The sequence below is a fragment of the Pecten maximus genome, chromosome 15 (genome assembly GCF_902652985.1).
Source record: "Pecten maximus chromosome 15, xPecMax1.1, whole genome shotgun sequence".
NCBI lineage: Eukaryota > Metazoa > Mollusca > Bivalvia > Pectinida > Pectinidae > Pecten > Pecten maximus.
In genome coordinates, this window is record NC_047029.1 from 6,747,347 (window position 1) to 6,773,427 (window position 26,081).

Genomic DNA, 26,081 nt, shown 5'->3' on the forward strand with positions numbered 1-26,081 from the left:
TTTATTTTTTAAAAAAGATTTTATTCATTCTCAGTAAAAACTATATTTACAGTAAATAATGATGACTCGGCCAAATCTGTTGAACGTAAATGTAAAGAATAACGAGATGTTTTCGAGGAAACTAAAGATACTTACAACGAGATATATATTCAAAATGTTACGTGATTACCGATGTCATGTTTGCCTATGTGTCCAAGTTATTTCTTCGTAATTTTGTTCATATACTGATGCTAGAACACTTCAGTGTTTTTTTCTTATGAAAATGAAAATTCATTCGAATAAATATGAAAAAAATATTCTGATAAATATGAAAAAAATATTCTTATAAACATAAAAACGTATTCCAATAGATACGAAAATTGATTCTTATAATTAACAATGTATTCTTATAATTTTAAGTTTTAAATTATATTCATACAAATGTGACATTTTGTTTTAATAAGAAAGAGAATTTATTCTGATAAACATGAAAAAGTATACTGATAAATATGAAAATTTATTCTAATAATTAACAAAATTTATTCTTATAAATATGACAAGTTACTGTTAATGACTAAAAAATGTATATCCAATATCAGAAAGGTTGCATCTCAGTATCTGTCATTCCCTTACAAGATTTGTTATTCCTAATTTGTTTTTCTAACAGAAATGTCCGAATACGGTGCTCTACTCTAAATGTTACAACCAGCGTAACACAGTGCAATCTACCATCTACCTTTGCCGTGCATGTGCATATACGCTGAATAATGTATGAGGTTGATAGCAATATAAGTATAATATAAATCATTGCTTGTTTTCTGGAAAGTCCATTTTGCAAAATGAAACGGCAATCTGAAAAAGAAAATTGTGCATTTGATAGCTAGTTTAAATATGCATTGTTCTACGTTGTAGACTTTGATTGCAATAAAGGAGCTATTAACATTGATCCTTAACACTCACGATATATTTAATTTGTAGTTGGAACGTTATTTCAGACTATATTTAAATTGGAATAAGTAAATTTTGAATGAATATGTATAGGCTTTTGTCTGCCATTTAAACATTTGAATCATACTCACCTCATCTACAAATGCCAGGACTCCAGTAAGGCCACTACATCCACCTACTCTCAAAGGCCCCGGACTGACCTTTAAGGTATCTGTAACAGAATTGTGTAGGGTTCCGATTAGTGCCTGTTATTCAGTACAATATAGACGTGAATATTCCAATGGACTATCAAAGACAAAAATCTGTTATATGGCACGTATACATGTTTAGATCAACTACGCCCTAAACTATTTCGTTGCATAGCTACTGCAAGACATTAATTATAATTTTATCATAATATGGAAACGCATGTTACATAAAAATGATAGATACTATTGACAAACAACAACAACATCGCACTTCTATATCAACACGACACAAACAGGGAAACTATGTAATGGAAAAAGAACAAAGGAAATAAGTGTTCATGTAGGATAAGCGTTTTTTGCTTCATCGACAGCAGATTATTGTCAAAATCAGATTATATCATACCATCAAAATGAGGACTAATGTGATGACAAGTGAACCACTAGACAACGAGCGAGGAACTAGAATATTTCCAAGTGATATTATGGCTATTAAACATTCTTTTTGTCTTCACGAACCTGCATCACTATAAATATTTTGTTAGCTCACCTGGTCCGAAGGACCAAGGTGAGCTTATGCCATACCATGGCGTCTGTCGTCCGTCGTCCGTCTGTCGTCCGTCCGTCCGTCCGTCAACAATTGACTTCTTTGACTTCTTCTTCATAACCGCTGATCGGAATTTGAACAAATTTGGTCAGAAGCATCCCTATAGGTAGGGGACTCAAAATTGTACAAATGATAGGGCTGACCCCCTGGGGGCCTCTGGGGCTGGGCCAAAAGGGGTCAATTTGGCGCTATTGATATAAACGACTTCTTCTCTGAAACCAAGCAATGGCTATCGCTCATATTTGCCTGGTAGCATCACTATGGGGTGGGGATTCAAAATTGAACAAATGATGGGGCTGACCCCCCAGGGGCGTGAGGGGCGGGGCCGAATGTGGTAAATCCGGCTATATTCATATAAACAACTTCTTCTCTGAAACCAAGCAATAGCTATCGCTCATATTTGCCTGGTAGCATCACTATGGGGTGGGGATTCAAAATTGTACAAATGATGGGGCTGACCCCCCAGGGGCCTGAGGGGCGGGGCCGAATGTGATCAATCCGGCTATATTGATGTAAACGACTTCTCTGAAACCGAGCAATGGCTGTCGCTCATATTTGCCTGGTAGCATCACTTTGGGGTTGGGATTCAAAATTGTTCAAATGATGGGGCTGACCCCCCCCCCCCCCCCAGGGGCCTGAGGGGCGGGGCCGAATGTGATCAATCCGGCTATATTGATGTAAACGACTTCTCTGAAACCGAGCAATGGCTGTCACTCATATTTGCCTGGTAGCATCATTTTGGGGTGGGGATTCAAAATTTTACAAATGATGGGGCTGACCCCCCAGGGGCCTGAGGGACGGGGCCAAATGTGGTTAGTCGGGCTATATTCATATAATTGACTTCTCCTGAACCAAGCAATGGATATCTCTCATATTTTACTGGTAGCATCACCTTGGGGTAGGAATTAATTTGAAATTGTTCAAATGACAGGGCCGACCCCCCTTTGGGCTGAGGGGCGGGTCCAAAAGGGGTCAGTTTGCAGAATTGATATAAACGACTTCTCTAAAACTAAGCAATGGATATCGCTCATATTTTACTGGTAGCATCCCTATGGTCTGGGGATTAAAATTTTTACAAATGATGGGGCTGACCGCCCAGGGGCCTGAGGGGCGGGGCCAAATGTGGTCAGTCGGGCTATATTCATATAATTGACTTCTTCTCCTGAACCAAGCAATGGATATCTCTCATATTTTACTGGTAGCATCACCTTGGGGTAGGAATTAATTTGAAATTGTTCAAATGACAGGGCCGACCCCCCTTTGGGCTGAGGGGCGGGTCCAAAAGGGGTCAGTTTGAGGATTGATATAAACGACTTCTCTAAAACTAAGCAATGGATATCGCTCATATTTTACTGGTAGCATCCCTATGGGCTGGGGATTAAAAATTGTACAAATGGTGGGACTGACCCCCAGGGGCCTGAGGGGCGGGGCCAAAATTGGTCAGTCGGGCTATATTCATATAATTGACTTCTTCTCCTGAACCAAGCAATGGATATCTCTCATATTTTACTGGTAGCATCACCTTGGGGTAGGAATTAATTTGAAATTGTTCAAGTGACAGGGCCGACCCCCCTTTGGGCTGAGGGGCGGGTCCAAAAGGGGTCAGTTTGCAGAATTGATATAAACGACTTCTCTAAAACTAAGCAATGGATATCGCTCATATTTTACTGGTAGCATCCCTATGGGCTGGGGATTAAAAATTGTACAAATGGTGGGACTGACCCCCAGGGGCCTGAGGGGCGGGGCCAAAATTGGTCAATTTGTTTAAACAACTTCTTCTCTGAAACTAAGCAATGGATATCACTCACATTTGTGTGGTAGGATCCCTATGGGGTAGCACCAAAAGTCAATTTCATTTCATGGATTAATGAACTTTTGGCATTTTTAGTATTAAAATAAAACCAATGTACATGTTCCCATATAAAATGCTTATGATATATATTGACATAGCAATACCAGCAACAAATATACTTAAGCATCATTCTTGTTTCATATCTCATGAAACCAGGTGAGCGATACAGGCCCTCTGGGCCTCTTGTTGGTATTATAGACAGTAGTCGACACCAGCTATGATTGACGTGGTAATGGGAACAAGGCCGTAGAGTTCGAATTGACTGGGGTATGTTATCTACGTAGGTAGCGGAAGCATGGGTGCTATTTCGTATTTTCGTGTTTCATTTTGTTCCCCAGCATTCTGAGGAGATGCTAGGATTGTATAAAATCGAAACTCTCGTGGTGGGAGAATCACACATCTCCATTGGTCCTGCATCGACCAGAATTCATTGTTTGATAACAATTTATTCGTGCTTAAAGAACAGCTAACCCACAAACTTCCTGTTGACATTAAGTTGGGTTATATTCACGAGCATATTTCACTGGCTGAGTTTGTATATAAAGTAAACACATACTTGTAAACGTTCGCTTTTGAACTTCCTCCACGATTTTATCAGTTGCTGGATCTACATATTGAAGCATAGCCTGTAGATCTGTACCACTGAATATAAACAGCACATTCGTCCAAACCTTCTCCTAAACGAGGAAAAAGGGAAAAAAAAAAAACTTTTCATATAAATAGGCTTGAATTTTTGTAGGCTATATGTATGATTCATACTGAGCTCTTTTAAGGATCACACAGCTTAAATAACTGAGACAGTAATTAAACAGTTATTTTTTCATCTAAAAAAAAAATCTCTCTAGTACATGTTCCGAAAGACAAAGGGGAGCGTCACTACATGTCGTTTTACTTTGATAGTCTATCCAAAAATATAAATACGGTGAGCTTAAATGTAAAGCAAAATTAATTGGTTATTCTAAATTTGAATTGTTTTTGACTTTATATAAAAAGTCTGACGCAGTAAATAAGGAAATAAAAAAGAAAAATGTGAAGTTTAGATATATACTGTACAGCTGTTTGTTATGTTACACAAGTTCCGTATTCTGTTGTTTTGGCCCAAATTTATGACAGGATGTGAATACGGTATAATGAGGTGCTAATCAAGTATGCGCGTTTGCATACCGTATGTTTAATTGATAAATAACAGTTTAGCTGAGAGCAGAAATTGCATTTTATGCATTATAATTTTACCAGGTACGGTATAATTTTCTTTTGAATACACACACATTTCGTACAAACTTAAATTTTGTCAATTTATTTAGCAAAGGTGGCTCAATTAGTCAAATAGGGTCACATTGAACCTCACGACTGAAATATGTTTGGAAAATAAACATAAAAGAGGTTTCACCTTTAACGTGAAGTCAAAATCATACTATTTGATCGTGTGCTTGGAGATGTTTATTTCTAATTATTGTAAACATATTCACGCGTTAAAATGACAAGTGCTACCTATCATAATAAAATATATGTATGTCATGTAAGTAAGGATTTCCCTGTATTTTACATTACACATTAAGTCTAATAAAGGTGCAAGATGTCTCCGACCAGACAGTATCTTAAATACCAATTTAATGAGCAATTTATGAGTTTATATGTAAAGCACGTGTGCACAGCATTATCAACAAAAAAAATCATCTACCGCTACATTAACATTACCTTATATGGTAAAACAAGTTCTGTCCATTCTCCGTCGGCACTTCTGGCTCTGTATCGCATTAACTCTCGCGTGGGGTCAAGCTTGATCTCAAGAGAAGACATATGACCATCGGTGTCGTCACAGTTCGACAAAAGAGTCTGTTCCTCAGGAACTTTAGGTCGTAGAACGTAAAGTCGTATTTGGAATCCGAATTTTCTTGATAGGTTATCATTTCCAGTATAAAATGGCACATTAATTTGAGAATTTCCTTTAAAAAGTCCAAATCCACGTAGAATATCGAGATTCTCATGGCCGATAAAGATGGTCGTTGCTCGATTTTCAATCTTACCGCCAGATTTTCCAAATGAAATGAGGACTTCTAGCTTGCACGCTGTAGTACCAGAAGAACATATTGATTTTAATAATAATAAATTAAAAAAAATTGATGTGGTGATAGCAAAACGAATATCTATTCAAAGATGAAATGCGGATGTCTTCTTTAGAACAGTTCTTGCGTCAGTCATAATGTAATAAATGCCAAGGTTCTTTGAAGTTTGAAGGGCGTTGCCGTCTTTTAGAATAATATTACCAGTGTACATTGTTACCCAATAAACCAAATATTCTATTCAATTATTGAAAACATTTTACAAATCACACTTTTGATATTAATACAATACAATTTATCTGACTGAATGTGTGTCTAATCTTCATGGATTTTCCATGTATTAAAAAAATTCCAAAAACACAAATATTGCAAAATTAATACGATTCAATACATATTGAGAGTTAGATAAGCTAGAGCCAAAAATGATTAAATTACATCATACAGATGTATCTTCCATCTAAGATTTTCAGCTATGCCAAGTGCATAAAGTGTTACTGGTAAGGATAAGAAGGGAACTAAAAATGTTGAAAGAAATGTCAAGAATGAATGTTTTCAGGACTTACAAATTTATATTTAACTTACTTGGCTTGTATCTAGAATCAACACAGCCACAGGCTGCTTCGCTGAATGTTGTTCCTGCGGGGCACGAGAGGGGTTCATGCTCCCTATCAACATGGTAAAATCCACGTCCATTGTGACGAATCATGCGGAGCTTACAGCCAGGCACTGCTGTCAAATTCATCAAACAAGATCAATTTAAAAACAAGCATGCTAATTAGTTCTAGACCCAGTTGTTCAAAAGGTGATTAGGCTAATCACAGTTTAACAACAATTCTAAAATCCTGATTAAATCAGGTAAAACCAATTTGACAAAAGTTTATGAAACTATAAGCACCCATCAGTCTCTTCCTGCCTATTTTAAGGAATAACCATACACGAATTTTGAAGTAAAGGAGAAATGAGATTTTCACTAATCAAGTGATAAAGCTAATCACTTTTTGAACAACTGGGCACTAATGATTATACCGTTAATTAGCAGTTAGTCATACTGTGTTATATAAGATGGATTACCGTATTTAGACACCGCAAAGAGCACCTTCGTAATACCCTTACCGTGTTATTCGGACGGACTATAAAACAAGAGGACGAATACCAACAAAACTTTCAAGTAGCATAAGACCAGGTGTTCCGCAAAGGTATGCGTCTTATGCTTCCTCGACATACAAATCTAAGTCAAATCAGGGTTACATTACAATATATAAATTTCTAATATTTTTCAAGATAGGAATTGTAATTTGACACAATGGAAATTCTTTTACCAAACAAATGTGCCTATCAGTACTTACTCTGGGGTTTTGCGGTAGTCAATGCAGGAACGGGTATCTCTGTCTGTGGTTGGACAGGTACTTTATCGGTATTTCCATTGCTTTCTACTGATGGACCAACTTCGCATTTTAATGTGCACGAATCCGAACGTACACACGTTTGAAGGCCTTCGTCATAACCCATCCCCTCGGTGCAGCAGTCGGGGGACGATTTGCCCTCCACACATCGCCAGTAATGCTTGCAATGTCCATCACCATCAAAATATGACTTTAAAGACGGATCTTGAACGCATGGATCTAAAAATTTATCAAACTGTGGAGTAAGAAACATTTGTACGCAATGCTTTATATACTATGTATACGAGAAATAAAAAAAAAAGCTAGAAGCAGGGAACTGACAAACTCGTCAGAAAAAGACGAAATGTAACCGATTTTGAAAAAAATGTAAATGTTAAAAACAGATGGTCGTTTTAATTTGAGATAAGCCTGGAATATAGATAATTTTATGAAGTGATTCCTCCAGAATTTATGTTTTTGTTTTTGAATATACCAGAAAGAGCATTAACTGTTCGAAAAAAAGATGTGCTCTGTAACATAAAAAGTAATTCAAGAAAGTTTAGAAAGTTCAAAATTAAACACCCAAAGATTTAAAATGATCAACGACGAAATATTTACAAAAAGATTTACAAAATATGTTATAAGGAACTATGTTATGTGATGACCAAGCCAGCAAATAACCAATAGAAATTCCTGTTGCAAACAGAATTATTTAATCTATATTTAGAATTGAGATATATACCTGCAGAACATACTACCTCAGCTGAAAATGTGCATAACTTCCTTTCAGGATCAAAGAACGTTCCGAACGCACATCGTCGTAAGTGAGCAATAGTATTAACACAGAAAACGAACTGCTTGCAGTCCTTGTCATATGGTAAAAAGCATACCGGTTCTGCGGACTCACACTGGCAAAGTTGGCTTTCTGAGCCTGGTAAAAAGCAAGAGTTGACATTTAAGCATTTCACGGTTTTTGAATGACCGAGACATTTATGTAGTTCTCAAGTGTTGTTTTATTGTATTCGTTGTAATGTATTCACACAAACTAACATTGTTACAATAAACGCTGCCATTAAATCTTCTGCGATGAATTTGTTTAATTATGTTAATGATGTAAAACATGTCGTCTTCATGGCATGATTTCATGCCATTTAGTAATTACAATGTCTGTATAAAGATGAAAACTTTTGAGAAGTAACTTTTCATGTTTACAGTTTTGGTCGGCATATTTCAATCGTTATGCCATATTTTTTGTCCTATTTATGGAGAGTGAAGTGCATATCATAACAACAAACGCATGTTAATGTCTTTGTAATTAACCTGAACCTTTAGGGAAAAAACAACAACAAAAACAACAACAAAAACAACAACAGCAAGAAATATGTTCAGATGGCCGTTACAATTGCGATGTTTATTTATATTCGGCATTGTACTTTCGGTTTTGAGATGATATATGAAAAAATAAAATGTCAGAGACTAGTTGTGAGGGACAGGGATATTATTTGTATGGGACACAGAGACTTCTTGTATGGACAGCGAGACTACTTGTAGGGGACAGAGGGACTCGGTGTATTTGACAAAGCGACCAGTTGTATGGGACAGAGGGACTAGTTGTATGGACAGATGGATTAGTTGTATTGACAGAGGGACTAGTTGTATGGGACAGAGAAATAAGTTGTATGGACAGAGGGATCACTTGTCGAGGACAGATGGTTCAGTTGTATGGGACAGAGGGAATTGCTGAATTGGACAGAGAGAGTAGTTGTTTTGGACAGAGGGACTAGTTGTATGGACAGAGGGACTGGTTGCATGGACAGAGGGACTAGTTGTATGGACAGAGGGACTAGTTGTATGGACAGAGGGACTAGTTGTATGGACAGAGGGACTAGTTGTATGGACAGAGGGATTAGTTGTATGGACAGAGGGACTAGTTGTATGGACAGAGGGATTAGTTGTATGGACAGAGGGACTAGTTGTATGGACAGAGGGATTAGTTGTATTGACAGAGGGACTAGTTGTATGGTACAGAGAAATAAGTTGTATGGACAGAGGGATCACTTGTCTTGGACAGATGGTTCAGTTGTATGGGACAGAGTGAATTGCTGAATGGGACAGAGAGAGAGTAGTTGTATGGACAAAGGGACTAGTTGTATGGACAAAGGGACTAGTTGTATGGACAAAGGGACTAGTTGTATGGACAGAGGGACTAGTTGTATGGACAAAGGGACTAGTTGTATGGGACAGACATGTGTTGACTAGAAACATATGTTATATGCTCGGCTTATTAAGTGAAGTCACTGAGGTTTTAACACCAACACCCACACATCACCGTCATAAAAATAACTGTCATCTTCAAATGATGACGCTGATATATTGGTCGAATGATTTTTTTAATCACTCACTGTTGAAAACACAATGATTTGTCATCAAACATGCTTCCTTCTCACGAACTTCTCTATAACTGGTGTCGTGACCACATTGTATTAAATTAAGCTTAATCTCGTCATTATCAGGTGGAGGTAAAACTGCTATATGTTTCACGTTATACTTCCGATTGGGAAACAAAAGACAAAATTTTCTGCTTTGTTGCAAATTGTATGTATCACTCTGCTAAGATTTCGTTATGTCTGTAACATTAAAACTGAGACAGAATTTTTATTGACTGCCGGCTACATTGTGATTGTGATGGGTTACGGTCAGTTAAGGGGTCATTAATAGTTTCGATCGTCATTTAGCACGGGCCTTAAATATGCAAATGAGATAATGACGACGGTATATAGTGGTCCTGCTTGTCAAATGTTTCACTTCCCATCCAGGACTCTAGCTGATACACTTAGTAGTTTTGCTGGGCACGGTCTCATTGTGCAAAGTTAATATTTTACTAGTTTTGATTAAATCCCCTAAAATTCAAACATCAAGAATCAAAGCGAGTTATCCATTGATCTAACAAAAATAAGGAAAACTCCTCTCAATTGTGATTAAGTATTTCAAATGTGTATTGTTTATGAATTCATAGTGTTAACATGTTATGGAAATTTAACCGATAGTTCTCGAAAATGACTAACGTCATCAGCCGAATCACGATGTCAACTACGTAGTTATCCACAAACAAAATTTCCATCATATTCGAAATTCCATGTTAGCATAGCTAGGTTAGAAAGAATCTAGGGGTAAATAAGAAATAAATATAACAATGAAGATGCATAACTCTAAAATACTATGTTTAACATCGACTTAATTGTATTGTGTACTACCTGCAGTCTACTATGATTTAATCCATCGTGTATGCAACCAAAACTGATCCCCAAAATTACACAGTGTATCTACCTATAATATGAAAAGGTAAGGACGTGTGTTTATATGCAGAATGGCGTTCCTGTCGGACTTATTGTGAGAGGCTAAATTCCATATACAATCTTACTTCGGACTAATTGTGAGATACTAATTCCATATATAATCTTACCTTCGGACTAATTGTGAGAGACTAATTCCATATATAATCTTACTTCGGACTAATTGTGAGAGGCTAATTCAATATATAATCTTACCTTCGGACTAATTGTGAGAGACTAATTCCATATATAATCTTACCTTCGGACTAATTGTGAGATACTAATTCAATATATAATTTTACCTTCGGACTAATTGTGAGAGGCTAATTCAATATATAATCTTACCTTCGGACTAATTGTGAGAGGCTAATTCCATATATAATCTTACCTTCGGACTAATTGTGAGATACTAATTCAATATATAATCTTCCCTTCGGACTAATTGTGAGAGGCTAATTCCATATATAATCTTACCTTCGGACTAATTGTGAGAGGCTAATTCAATATATAATCTTACTTCGGACTAATTGTGAGAGACTAGTTTCATATATAATCTTACCTTCGGACTAATTGTGAGAGACTAATTCCATATATAATCTTACCTTCGGACTAATTGTGAGATACCAATTTCATATATAATCTTACTTCGGACTAATTGTGAGAGAATAATTCCATATATAATCTTACTTCGGACTAATTGTGAGAGGCTAATTCCATATATAATCTTACTTCGGACTAATTGTGAGAGACTAATTCCATATATAATCTTACTTCGGACTAATGTTGAGAGACTAATTTCATATATAATCTTACCTTCGGACTAATTGTGAGAGACTAATTCCATATATAATCTTACCTTCGGACTAATTGTGAGATACCAATTCCATATATAATCTTACTTCGGACTAATTGTGAGAGACTAATTCCATATATAATCTTACTTCGGACTAATTGTGAGAGAATAATTCCATATATAATCTTACTTCGGACTAATTGTGAGAGGCTAATTCCATATATAATCTTACTTCGGACTAATTGTGAGAGGCTAATTCCATATATAATCTTACCTTCGGACTAATTGTGAGAGACTAATTCCATATATAATCTTACCTTCGGAGTAATTGTGAGAGACTAATTCCATATATAATCTTACCTTCGAACTAATTGTGAGAGACTAATTCCATATATAATCTTACCTTCGGACTAATTGTGAGAGGCTAATTCCATATATAATCTTACCTTCGAACTAATTGTGAGAGACTAATTCCATATATAATCTTACCTTCGGACTAATTGTGAGAGACTAATTCTATATATAATCTTACCTTCGAACTAATTGTGAGAGGCTAATTTTTTATATATAATCTTACCTTCGAACTAATTGTGAGAGGCTAATTCCATATATAATCTTACCTTCGGACTAATTGTGAGATACTAATTCCATATACAATCTTACTTTCGGACTAATTGTGAGAGACTCATTCCATATATAATCTTACTTCGGACTAATTGTGAGATGTTAATTCCATATATAATCTTACCTTCGGACTAATTGTGAGAGACTAATTCCATATATAATCTTACCTTCGGACTAATTGTGAGAGACTAATTCTATATATAATCTTACCTTCGAACTAATTGTGAGAGGCTAATTTTTTATATATCATCTTACCTTCGAACTAATTGTGAGAGGCTAATTCCATATATAATCTTACCTTCGGACTAATTGTGAGATACTAATTCCATATACAATCTTACTTTCGGACTAATTGTGAGAGGCTAATTCCATATATAATCTTACTTTCGGACTAATTGTGAGAGGCTAATTCCATATATAATCTTACTTTCGGACTAATTGTGAGAGGCTAATTCCATATATAATCTTACTTTCGGACTAATTGTGAGAGACTAATTCCATATATGTATATAATCTTACCTTCGGACTAATTGTGAGAGACTAATTCCATATATAATCTTACCTTCGGACTAATTGTGAGAGGCTAATTCCATATATAATCTTACCTTCGGACTAATTGTGAGAGGCTAATTCCATATATAATCTTACTTCGGACTAATTGTGAGAGACTCATTCCATATATAATCTTACCTTCGGACTAATTGTGAGAGACTAATTCCATATATAATCTTACCTTCGAACTAATTGTGAGAGGCTAATTCCATATATAATCTTACCTTCGAACTAATTGTGAGAGGCTAATTCCATATATAATCTTACCTTCGAACTAATTGTGAGAGGCTAATTCCATATATAATCTTACCTTCGGACTAATTGTGAGATACTAATTCCATATATAATCTTACCTTCGGACTAATTGTGAGAGACTAATTCCATATATAATCTTACCTTCGGACTAATTGTGAGAGGCTAATTCCATATATAATCTTACTTTCGGACTAATTGTGAGAGGCTAATTCCATATATAATCTTACCTTCGGACTAATTGTGAGAGACTAATTCCATATATAATCTTACCTTCGGACTAATTGTGAGAGACTAATTCCATATATGTATATAATCTTACCTTCGGACTAATTGTGAGAGACTAATTCCATATATGTATATAATCTTACCTTCGGACTAATTGTGAGAGACTAATTCCATATATGTATATAATCTTACCTTCGGACTAATTGTGAGAGACTAATTCCATATATGTATATAATCTTACCTTCGGACTAATTGTGAGAGACTAATTCCATATATAATCTTACCTTCGGACTAATTGTGAGAGACTAATTCCATATATAATCTTACCTTCGGACTAATTGTGAGAGACTAATTCCATATATAATCTTACCTTCGGACTAATTGTGAGAGACTAATTCCATATATGTATATAATCTTACCTTCGGACTAATTGTGAGAGACTAATTCCATATATGTATATAATCTTACCTTCGGACTAATTGTGAGAGACTAATTCCATATATAATCTTACCTTCGGACTAATTGTGAGAGACTAATTCCATATATAATCTTACCTTCGGACTAATTGTGAGAGACTAATTCCATATATAATCTTACCTTCGGACTTATTGTGAGAGACTAATTCCATATATGTATATAATCTTACCTTCGGACTAATTGTGAGAGACTAATTCCATATATGTATATAATCTTACCTTTCACAGACAAAAGCACAATCAGTGGAAGTAACATCCACATGGTCTATACGTCACAAGCAGGTATGTTTAAATCCAAAAACTGACCGAAAAACCTGAGATCGCTCTGCAAAGGAACACAAAATCAAATACACATTTAAACTTATGCATGTTATTAAATACGAATATGGCACATGGAAGGATATGAAATATTTTTGATCTTTAACCTTGCAAATGTTTATATCTAATAAATTATACACACTATATTGTTTACAGAGACGTCTGTACCTGGATCGTACAGGATGATCTGACACATCGTCCTTTATTTTCCTGGACGACATTCAGAATACGTTCCTGTATGAATTTATTCCGGATTTTTTTTATATTGTAACATACCTTGATCCCCCTTTTTATCTCAATTTCTAAAAAAAAAATCTTTCTATAACCTGCCGCCACATACACTGTTTACGGCCTGCTGTATTTTCCCCTCTTATGTCACTTCTGCGTCTTTCGCTAATTGATGTATTATGTAATACAAAGTGACGTTTAGCCCCAAACATATATATTTTGTAATGAAAATGACATAAACATGTTTATGATCACAGAAAGGCTTCGCCAAAAAGGATATATATGGAGTAACGCATGTGACAAAAAGACTTCACCCAAAGGGAAAAATATAGAGTAACGTATGTAACAAAAAGGTTTTACTTAAAAGGAAAATATCAAGAAAGGTATGTGACAAAAAAGCTTCACTTAAAGGGGAACATATATAGTAACTTAAATGACAAAAAGGTTAATATATATATAGGGTAACCTATGTGATAAAAAGGCCTTACTTAAAGGAATATATTTGGTGTAACATTGATGACAAAAAGACGTGATTCTAAGGGCAATGTTCATGACAAATGCAGAATTGAGGAACTGCTTTCAGCATTTGTATTGTAACGTTGACAAGAAAGCATAATAGCTGGAATACTGTTAACCGCAGTTACTGATTATAAGCATACTTTTAAAGATACAATTTTATCTGTAACAATAGCAAAGATTGAACACTGTGTTCGCTAGCTAACAAAGTGATTGTTTTGGCAAAAAATGCGTCTGGACCATTTGACAGCTGACCTAAAAATGTTTGGCCCAGTGCCAAATGGTGAACACATCAACAAAGCTCAATAAACAGGCGTTCTCGAATGTTTGCAAATATAAGTTTTAATCGCTGTTTATGTTAAAAGTAAAACCCTTTACTCAATAAGTGTACTCTTGTTATTATCTATCAGATGTGTGTTAGTAATCACAGGCAATGCGAACATTATAAATCATTGTGATACGGGTATATTTACATTTTGGTGGCAAAGCCACGATATAAACTAAGTAAAACGGTTTGCAGTCTATGTGACCATAATTGACACCCAAAACGTGACATCAATCCATGCCGCGCATGAATATATTCACCCACCTTGGAACTACTTGTAACTAACGTAAATCGTTTTTTATGTTTATAAAAAAGTATCAAAAAGACATTTTATACAATATTGTTACACAACTAATAAATTTTTTTTTAACATACTGTGTTTTTGTCGTATTATTTCAATGCACTTTTTTGTTTGCCAATCTGCACGTGACAAATGAATTTTGAAAAAATAAGCTGTTCTATTTGTCGAACCCCATTGACGAAATCGCTGAATATTGGCATTTGTTATGCTAACTCAATTTTAATTTTCAAATATAACAAAACGAATATGTCGAGAATGTAAATATAAGCATTAAACTGTCTTTTTTGGTGTCTATGGTCGATATAGATGCCAGAGCTTTGCAAACAAACATGTCATTTTCTAGCACAATATGACATGTTTGTTTGCAAAGCTCAGGCATCTATATCGACCATAGACACCAAAAAAAGACAGTTTAATCCTTAAATAACCTTAACTTAAATTTCATCTTTGGTTTTGTCATGTAAAAGTTTGGTCATTTTTGAATTTATGTTTTTTTTTCAACATTTTACCTGGCATAGTACAAATCATGGTACGTAATTATTCAATCTAATTGAAATTAGACGTGTGGTTTCCGCTCCTCTGCGATTCTGTACGATACACTGCCATGCAAGTATGTATGGCAGTGTATCAAAGACTATCGTAGAGGAATGGACATTACAAGTCTAATTCTAATTAGATTGCGTAATTGTTGTGAAACCTCTATAATTAAGGATAACATAATGAGTAGATGTATGTATACTTATCAACCATGTTCCTATTTATAAATAAATCATAAAAATAAATACACAGACACACACTCTTACAAACCACACTAACAGTAATTAGATAAATAATTCAAATTTGTATTAATGACATCAAGACACAAGGTCAAAGCGGCAAAACAAAGACAAAGCAAATTTAGGGCGCAAAGATGAAACTTGAAATTTGTAATCAGCGCATTATTTCTGTTGATTTGAATTTTATTTCTTAAATTCCTTTTAGATTTTAGAAACTATGTGCGTTTGGTCATGGTAAAATACGATACAGGGTGTTTTTATTTGTATAATATTATCATAACGATGGACAACGTTGGACATTATGTATGTGTATATTATTATACAAATATATCATGGGTGTATGTGCAATAGTCCAGACTATCTGACACGAGGTACTAGTAATCGACCGCTGTTCTATTGCATGAGTCCGAAGGCCGAGTGCAATAGAACATCGGTCGAATACCAGTACCGAGGGTCAAATATTCTGGACTATTGCACTTACAACCATGATATACTTGTTTTATTACATAATCACTAAAACACACTTAGAATCACTGAAATCTCGATTTTCCTGTAGGCCTAGAGGTCACAACGACTGTCGTCTGACAGTGTTATCATCTGAGTAACTTAGACGCTTGAAATGGTAGGAATACATTCCGAAACATCATATGAGTAATAGTTCGCACGTGACCTAATTCTGAAACGTCACAGGTGTTCAATAGTTCACACCTGACCGTGCATTATTCGTTTTAGCCGTGCAATAGTTCAAAATATAGCTTATGTGTATAGTTTAGGAAATTCAAACGCATTTTGCATAAATGCGTTATTCCATAATGCGTTTGATTTTCCTTAATTATACGCATAAGTTATATTTTGAACTATTGCGCGGTTAAAATAACTACTGCACGGAACACCTGTGACGTTTTTGAATGTAATCCTACCCTTTCAAGCGTTTAAGTCACTCAATACTTGTACCTCGCATGGACACTACGTATTATTCCACATCCTAGACAACGATTTAATGTCGACGATTAAACCAAAGACATTCTTCTGGAACACATGGCAGTAGTTCATTTTACACCCTCTGTGTTCTACGTAATGAACAAAAGGCTGTTATGACCCCTCCACTGTCTTGTCAATTTTGATTTGATGCTTAATTTCAACTTTTATGTGCTGCAGGCGTAATAACTAGTTTTGAAGTAATTTTTTTGCTTCTGTCTCGTAATAGTTAATTCTAATTACTTTAAAAAAAAAGGGTTTACATTAATATTGATATAAAATACTAAAAGTTTAAATATACCGTAAAAGACTATTTTGTGTAGGATTTATTTTCGCGTTAATAAGTAAGGAAAGGAATTGAATTCCTATTAATGGTGACCAAGTTATCGGTGACCGATATACAATGAAGTAGCCTGGCAGAGTCCATGGCTCTAGTAGTTCATCATTCTAGGTCAGTAAAAGTATTCGCAAAATTTAAGAGATTTATGGTAGTCAGATTTTTGTAGTTGTGTATTATGTTTAAATTATCGTATTTATGCATGCAAATTTTCCTCATTTTCCCTTGAATATTAAAATGTTAACATTTCTAGGTTATTTAAAAGCTTATGACTATCACAGGCGCTTGCATAGGAAATGTGATTTTCAAAATTTTTTTATTTGACAATGGTATGTGTAATCTGTTAAGTTCAAGGCCGGAAACTCCGCCACGAGCGAAACGGCACCCCATCTCACTTCAATCGACTAAAAAACACATTTATTCAAACTGACACGGTGCATACTATATACTACCGTCATCAGGAAACATTCATCTTTAACCTACCGTGTCACTCAATACGAATTGTTACATCCAAAACACAATAATCCGTGAAAACATCGCCGAATTCCTCGCTCAGAACGCCATTTTTCAAACGGCTCCCTCAGCCTGTCCAGATTCTTCATTTACATACGAAGTTGAGAGGTCATGTGATTGTATAACCGGCTGCCGCCAGGTGCACTTTTGGGGGTCATCTCCGCATGCATTTTGTCCGGAAAACGCTTCGGCTCGCTGAAGAATTTTGTCTGATTTACGATTATTTGAAGAGTTTTGTCAATGAATAATCATAAATTATTCATCATTTTGAACGTGAGAGTACCATGCACCGTATATGACAGTACACAGGAAATGCCTATTCTGCAATCACATTCACACGTAGTAGGCCTAGACATTTTATACTTGAAAATTAAAAAAAAAAAAAAAAGAAGAAGATAAATGGGAAATGGATTCGCATACTTTGTCACAAAGGTAGAACACAATGCTTATTTATAGATTTACTTTTGTCAGTTTACTGAAATCTGGACGAACAAAAAGAAAAGTGAATCACGAATAAGACTGTCATCAGGTTACCGGAACGTATACATGTGTACCAACATTACTTACTTCAGACTTGTTCATTTCTTTCTACACATTTTACAAATATCATGTTGTCGTCAAATACGAAGATCATACTTCAGACCTGCCAAACGATTTGTACGTTGTGATCGATGATCCATCATCAATCTATTTTCATTTCCACTATGTAAGATTTACTGTTTGCCAGAAATTCTTCGAGTTCAATCAAAATTTTATGAGTACATACAAGACTCGGGACTTATCTATAGATCTAACACTGTATGATTATCGAAATATTGAGGAGTTTCATTTTATTTTAAACCCCTTTTTATTCAAATTTTCGAAACAGTATTATTTACTTACTTGATTTCGATTTTAATAAACTTGATAACATTTGGCCGCTTAGTGTCAACAATCAGGGGCGGACACAGGATTTTCAATTAGGGGGCGTGCGAAATTATAGGGGAGCGGAGGGGGTGTCCGGGGTTACTCCCCTTAAACAAATTTAGCAGGTAAATGCGAAATCCTGCATTCTAGTGTATTTCACGATAGATTCATACCTAGTGTGTAATGATTTTATACTATCATTTCGCTGATTTATACGGGAATTCGCTTATGAGATACCCTTACTTTGACAATTTTAGGGGATGGGGTGGGGTGGGGGGGTGGGGGGCTTTAAATCCGCCAGTGACAATGTCAAAGAGTTTAACGCATTGTAAAGTATTCTTCGTAATACTGATTATCTATGTAATTCCACTTTACATCGCATACATGTATATAATATTTAAGTTATTGATGAATTATCTGATTGAGTGTGTAAATATCCAACGTAACTCTAATAATGATCAAGCTGGCTGAAGTGCTTACAGAATAAAGAAACTGGATTTAAATGAGAAAGAAAAGAGAATAGTTGAGGGGTAGTAGTAGTTATTTTGTGTCAACGCCAGAATTTTATAGTATTAAGGGCTAACGCCAGAATACCCAGAATAACCTCTTATTCTTACCGATATTGTGTGTGGTCTATATATTTTTAACAAGTCATGTAGTGGTCCATTTTTTTAATTGAAGATAGGCATCACCCTAAATAGATGGCAAGTTCAGTAAAAAACAAAATATCAAACAACTATCAGCTATTACCCCATCCAAATTTTAACTTCGAAAAAATTTAACTGATACTGCTAGATGTAGTTCATGGTATACGTATAATGTCCCGGCCCTGTCTTGAACAAGTTATTGAGCACCGTTACATGCAATCTTTCGTTTTCAAAACGAAGTTCAACAACTACCGAAATGATGCAGTTGAAGAAAAGAAAAGGACGATCTCATCACTGGCATTAAAACATGCTATCTTATTAGTCCGTGATCTCGCAAACGACGTCCTGTACATGCACATGTAAAATAAAGTATGCCGAGATGACCCCCAAAAGTGCACCTGGTGACAGTCGATTATATAATCGCATGACCTTTCAACCCCGTATGTAAATGAAGAATCTGGACAGGCTGAGGGAGCCGTTTGAAAAATGGCGTTCTGAGCGAGGAATTCGGCGATGTTTTCACGGATAATTGTGTTTTGGATGTAACAATTCGTATTAAGTGACACGGTAGGTTAAAGATGAATATTTCCTGATGACGGTAGTATATAGTATGCACCGTGTCAGTTTGAATAAATGTGTTTTTTAGTCGATTGAAGTGAGATGGGGTGCCGTTTCGCTCGTGGCGGAGTTTCCGGCCTTCTGTATTACACAGTACACATACCACTGATATCATTTTTTTTAATTCTCATTTTCTATGCAAGCGCCTGTGATGACTATCACAAACCGACTCCGTTATGAAGATACAAACATGGTAAAAAGTGTATTGCTACCTTAAAAAGACTTTAATTTGCTTTTAACGGCAAGTTAATTCGTGAACTTTAACATGACATTATGTCATTGTGTTATATATGCACGAAGAGACTAATGCGTTTTAGGTGGTATATAAAATTATACAGTAGGACTGGCATTCGGTAAGTGATAATTACTTTCGTTGTTAATAACACCTGAATTGTTTTCAAAGAAAATGAAACACAAATTAAAGATATTATATATGAAAAAATATATAAAAAAATTATAAATCACAAATGTTAAAAACATCATGTGTATTTTAGAGACAATCCCGACAGGTTTATTAATTGCATTCGCTACGTTTAATGTGTTCTGGTTGTTTGCTAATGCGAACTGTCTAACACAATATATATATATATTAGTTAAGAGGTCCCGTCGTAGCAAATATCATTGTATTACCTAACACATCGTCATTTTCTACGTTGTAGAGAAAAGTAACGAAACATTTTCTTTGTTATTCTCTTCTGTATTGCGTTTTAAGTTCTAGTGTTTCAAAAAAAAAAACTTTTTAAATTGGTTATCTTCACGTGCACATTACCATGTAAATCTAGATAGTATCAAATCATAGTTATAGGCGCCAAAAAAGATTCGTTATAGTCATAATGAAACGAGTATCAAATATGGTGAATTTCTTCCTCGATGACGTCATGGTGGCTATGGTATAGTTTGTATCCATCTTCTGAATTACTAAATGTATTTTAAATGTTCTCGTCAGCATTTGACACCGGTCCAATGAATTGTTACATTAAGAACAAAGTCCAGTTTATTGGTGTATCGACGGCCTGTTTTATCTATCCACGGTATCTAATGAGTGCATGATGCAAACTATGAAAAAAAGCACGATTAATTAAAGTTTCGCTTCAGAATGTGCCTATATTTTGTATGTATTCCTGGGTCAGGCTGTCACAGTTTTTCCTAAACACTACCAGAAGTTATCCGTCCACTGTGACCCTGTTCATTTTCCTTGTATATTTGCATGCCAATTGTCACGACTCCTGCCAAGTGTGGTTTGGTGAAATGTACATAAAACTAATGATAGGAAAATGGACGGAAGCTTTAGTAGCTGATACCTTGTCGTGACTTAGTCCTTTTACTGCTAGCACGACAGCGTACCACACATTAAACATGGCCTATTGGTTACTGTTTCAAAAGCCTGGTCACCATAAAAACACGTCCACATATCCTCCCTCCTACATAATATCAAATACAGATACCTAAAATACCCGAAAGCCTGTCACAGTTGAGATATGCACAAGTATCACAGAATCAAGAATAGTCATCGTTATATAGAAGGTTTAATAAGTCATTGTTTATATCAAGATGCCTTAGAATCTAACAATACATTCTTCAAAATATCCATAAATAATTCTAGCAATATGGTATGTTAGTTAACAAGTTATTAATGTAAGAGTAATAAAACGTCTGATTTACAATTCATTGACCATTTCAGTCGCGACCATGGGCAATATAAATTTATCTTTACATTTTTTACCTTTCATGTCAAACCGAAGTGTGTCACTTGTCATGAGCATCTGGTTGGTACTCAACTAAACTCACCGCCTTCCTATCAAACAATCGTGGCAGATGTTGACTGTTCCTAATTACCGGACCAAAATATGGTAATTTGACATGAGTGATCCTTCGTTAATTAATTCCGGAAGTTATATGTATTGGTTAAAAGTATTCGTGAGAGCTTCTCGATACGATTTCACTAATATCCTAATGTATACAAAAGTAGACATAAAACAATCAAATAACAATAAAACATTTTAGCATAATAGGTCAGAAAATTAGATACTTATGTAAGTGTACTAGGAGTTATATTGTTCAACTGCTCCAGTTTATAACACATTCTTAATATACAGAGTAAAAAAACTAATCCGTGGCAACAAATATCGATGATTGCGGTCTGATATAGTTTGTTGTGAAATTAAATGGCAAGTCGACATATATTGATAATATTCTAGAATGTCTATCGAATGAGAATTTGAAATGATTTTGATATTTAAACCTACTACAAAACTAAAGCAATTGACTAACTAATAAGGGACCCATTATTGTCACCACCCTAATTCTTATTTCTAGATCAGATTTAACCCTAATTTGACCTAGATTGTTATGGCGGGTGTCGCCGTGACCTAGATTGTTATGGCGGGTGTCGCCGTGACCTAGATTGTTATGGCGGGTGTCGCCGTGACCTAGATTGTTATGGCGGGTGTCGTTGATGAAGCAGAAAACGCTTGCCCTACCGAAACATATGGTCTTGTTCTTCTTGTACAAGGGTCTGTATACTAATCTATAATTTACTCGTATTTATCCTTTGTTTATCGATTTTAAGTTAGAGTCACTGTTTCACTCGCATGTCAGATTTTTTTTGTCAGAACCGGGCAAAAACCAACAAGATCAAGACTATGAATTTCTTTTTTGTAATACCAGCTTCTTAAGATGGATTACACATATTTGTTCTTATTTATTTATTTATTTTTAAGGTTCAAAAATTTTATTTTCAAAGACACCAACAAAATATAAAAATGTCCTCACACATGAGGGCTAGCATTCGCCATACTTCATTGTTCTTATTTATAGCACACGATATCTAGTTCAGTTCCTTTGATGTCGGATAAATATATATTGATTGATTTTTTGTTTTTCATGTAAAACGATGTTCTTAATTAACAAACCTTATGATTAATTTAGATCGTGTGCATATCATTACCAGACGAGCGAAGATATAGTTTAAACCAGTGTGTCATAAGAGGTAAATGTTTTTTGTTGAAATGTTTAATTATAGACTCTTTGTATCACATTACGAACTCAGGATATTAAATTTCGTGAACACTTCCATTGTGTGATCATCCTGCACCTGCATACGTGTCGGTGGCAGCTTGCATTTATATATTAATATTGAATTTGATTAATAACATACATATAAGATCTGTATTGAGGTTTCTTATCACCAAAATGATGTCATGCGATGTTAGCAATGCTTACATTTCAGGCATCATATCGTTCTCGTATAATTCAATGTTCTTATAATATTTTTGAGGATGAAATTCACTTTAAATACTGTTGTTGAAAATCCAGTGACTATTACATAACACTACACATCGTTTTCATTCTAGACTATGCTATGGTAATCTCTATGGGAATAATCTTGGTCAGATTCTTAAGCCTATCAGAAACAAGGCTAAGGCAGACTTCTTTGATACGGCTCAGTAATACCAATGGGTACCGTCTTGCCTTATGATCCGTTTCCTCTTACAATATTATCACGTTTATATATGTATAATGCTTTCAGTAAAATACTCAATAACATAAAATACAATTGGTTTGAAAATATAAGTTGAGAATTGAATGCCGTTTACTAAAGTTCATGTTGGAATGTGTGTGACATTTTCCTTTGAGAATTAGATATTTAATTACGCCGTTAGGTACGGAATTAATACTAATTTAAAACTGCAAAGTATGCATTAATAGCTACTAAATTCATTAATATGTAAATAACCAAGGGCTGTTCTTGAATTCACATTTATATACATATATTCACCCCAGTACAATTAGGACAAACAATTCAGATTTTTACTTTCGCACCAGCAATAAAAAGTGCAAATGATACATAGTGCTTACACTTAGAAATACAATATAGAGACACAAATGACGAAGGAAGAAGAGGTCCGGTCAGGGCACGAGTCATAAAAAGGGTTTTCCGTCATTGTTTGTGTTAATATGTTATATGTACATGTATATAAATGTATCTTTATATCCAAACATAATTGTTCTCATACGAGTTCCCATATCATATGAGATCTATGAAACAAGTTTTTGTCACATTTTTTAAACAAAATCTTTTGAAGTCATGTGAAAAATTCGTTACAAGTCTCCTAAATAAGGTACAAAGTGGAATCAAACGTAACCTTGCAGATATAAAAGAATGTATTCGCAACGAAATGTAGAATTGTACAAATGCTGGTTTTGATCAGACTTATATGAGATTCTAGAAGGGTGATATTCTCACTCCATTTATGTATAATATGCTGTTATTAAATACACGTGGTCTTAAAACATGGAATGCGTGTTATAATATACGTTTATCGAAAACAAAACGTATATCATTGATGTTTTAAAGCGCTTCATGACAAAACTTATACAATAGATGCTATCTAACATGTGTGTTCATTAACAAAATTCTAGTAATGAGTATTTTTATACGCACGTTCCTGACAAAATTTATGCGATGGTTATTTTTATACACGTGTTTATGACAAAATTTATACAATGAACATTTTCCCAAATCTGTTCATGAAATTGATACAATGGGTATTTCTATACATGTGACTTCATAACAAAGTGGGTACAATAGCTGTTATACTGAAATGAAAAAAATGGTGGTTAATTTAAAACGCAACAATACAAACAAGGGCTAATCAAATATGCCAAGTTTATGTTCCTAACGTTCTCGTTATTTCAGTTTTGAGCACTGCTAAATAAATTCATGGCAGAGATTCCATATGTTTATGTAAAAAAGGCAATGACAGTAAATACTAATTAATATATATTTAAGTAGCTACGAATATTTGCAGTTTAGTTTAATGCCGACAGGAATGAATAATGCGACATTTATCAGAAATAAAGAAAGATGAAAAATATAGCAATGTGTCCTGCTGAATTAACGAGATGAATTTTACATTTTATCGTGACACTAGTGAGATATAATTACTGTATAGCTTATGTCCATCTTCGTCACTCTAGATGCTTTTCATGCGTAAAATGAAAACATAAACATGCTTATTTTCAGTTTAAGTGAAAGAAAATTACTTAAATCTTATAGATCGATATTGCAACAAGCGCAAATTATTTGAATATCATCTCTTTGCCTATTATTCTACGTGAAGGAGATTTAGCTACCCTAATGAGTATAATCGTTAAACGGAAAGTCTGTAAAAAACTGATAAAGTGCTGTTGATGTAGTGTTAAAAATGTATTCCATAGAGTATGAAAAGGGAAAATAAAATGCGCAAACTATTTTAATATCATTTCTTTGCATATTATTGTACGTGAAGGAGATTTAGCTACCCTAATGAGTATAACCGTTAAACGGAAAGTCTGTAAAAAACTGACAAAGTGCTGTTGATGTAGTGTTAAAAATGTATTCCATAGAGTATGAAAAGGGAAAATAAAATTATTTCTCCAACTTTTGAATTATATTAGATACATTTCCAGAAGTAACATTTATATACAATAATTACACTCGTTGCGTTTTGATTATAGACAATACACATGTATATGCCTCTAATGATATTATCTATTGCATTTGACAGTGATAAATGTCAGATAAAAGGTGCTAAGTAGATCTTAATACGACGGGGGTCGTTAACTCGACATGCATGTTACAAACAGGTCATGCGTTAATTATCGGGGAAGTTAATTTTGATATGGAATTAAACACTAATTTAATTAAACATACACACCAATACAAAACCACGGATATAATAGTTACAATCATAGCATATACCAAGATATATACCATAAAGGCAGGCAGGAATATATATCTCAGGTAGAGTAGTTGATTCATAATACAATTCAAATACAAAAGTGGGTGCACGTAGTTTTAAGTAGATACGTAAAAATATTAATATACAGTATTGATATAGAGAGGTATGAATAAGTTTTTGATGGAATAATAAATGGTGTTATATTTCACTCACCTCTGTTTATGAGTTGTTTCCGTATTATATCACCATGGTACCTCCTTATGTCACCACTCTGCCACAGGTACAAGGTATAGACTGCAGACCTCGGCGTCTTCCCTACCTATGTGTATAAGCATGGATAGCCTTATGTTTGACTCTCGCTGCGACCCTGAATACATTTGGGACTTTCGCAATACAGCTAAAGGGATATATACAAGCTGAGGTTTAAAAATGTAAAATTACCAATGAAATAAGATACCATCTATATTATAATATCGTGGTTTATATTGAAATGATTGTCTTTTCTGAGTTTCCTTGCATGGCCCTACCAGCAACTATGAGTCATCTGTGAGCAGGAAACAGCGGTATGTTCGGTACAATTCGTTCTGCATCTTTTCAATTACAACCGTTTAATATACTGTCT

At 34.8% G+C, this 26,081-nt stretch overlaps 1 protein-coding gene across 2 annotated transcripts; it reads right to left on the reverse strand.

The window, feature by feature from the left end:
• Nucleotides 1-25,802, reverse strand: LOC117343524 (protein PIF-like). 2 transcript variants are annotated; one of them, XM_033905903.1, is made up of 9 exons: nucleotides 25,673-25,802; nucleotides 13,493-13,598; nucleotides 7,759-7,947; nucleotides 6,981-7,256; nucleotides 6,217-6,360; nucleotides 5,270-5,640; nucleotides 4,128-4,248; nucleotides 1,059-1,138; nucleotides 1-831 (listed from the first exon to the last, which is right to left on the reverse strand). In XM_033905903.1, the coding sequence occupies exons 2-9, from the start codon at nucleotides 13,533-13,535 to the stop codon at nucleotides 784-786; spliced, it is 1,272 nt and encodes a 423-aa protein (XP_033761794.1). In that variant the 5' UTR covers nucleotides 13,536-13,598; nucleotides 25,673-25,802; the 3' UTR covers nucleotides 1-783. The 2 variants fall into 2 exon arrangements, with proteins under 2 accessions (XP_033761794.1, XP_033761793.1); XM_033905902.1 differs by having other exon boundaries at nucleotides 6,217-6,363.
• Nucleotides 25,803-26,081: the final 279 nt, after the last annotated feature.

Bases quoted from the DNA above. Each gene is read 5' to 3' on its own strand.
- LOC117343524 (XM_033905902.1), bottom strand. From the start codon at position 13,535: ATGTGGATGTTACTTCCACTGATTGTGCTTTTGTCTGTGAAAG. The intron at 6,364-6,980 runs GTAAGTACTGAT...TGAATTTGACAG, and splicing joins GACTACCGCAAAACCCCAGA to CAGTGCCTGGCTGTAAGCTC. The intron at 4,249-5,269 runs GTAATGTTAATG...TTCCTCGTTTAG, and splicing joins AACTTGTTTTACCATATAAG to GAGAAGGTTTGGACGAATGT.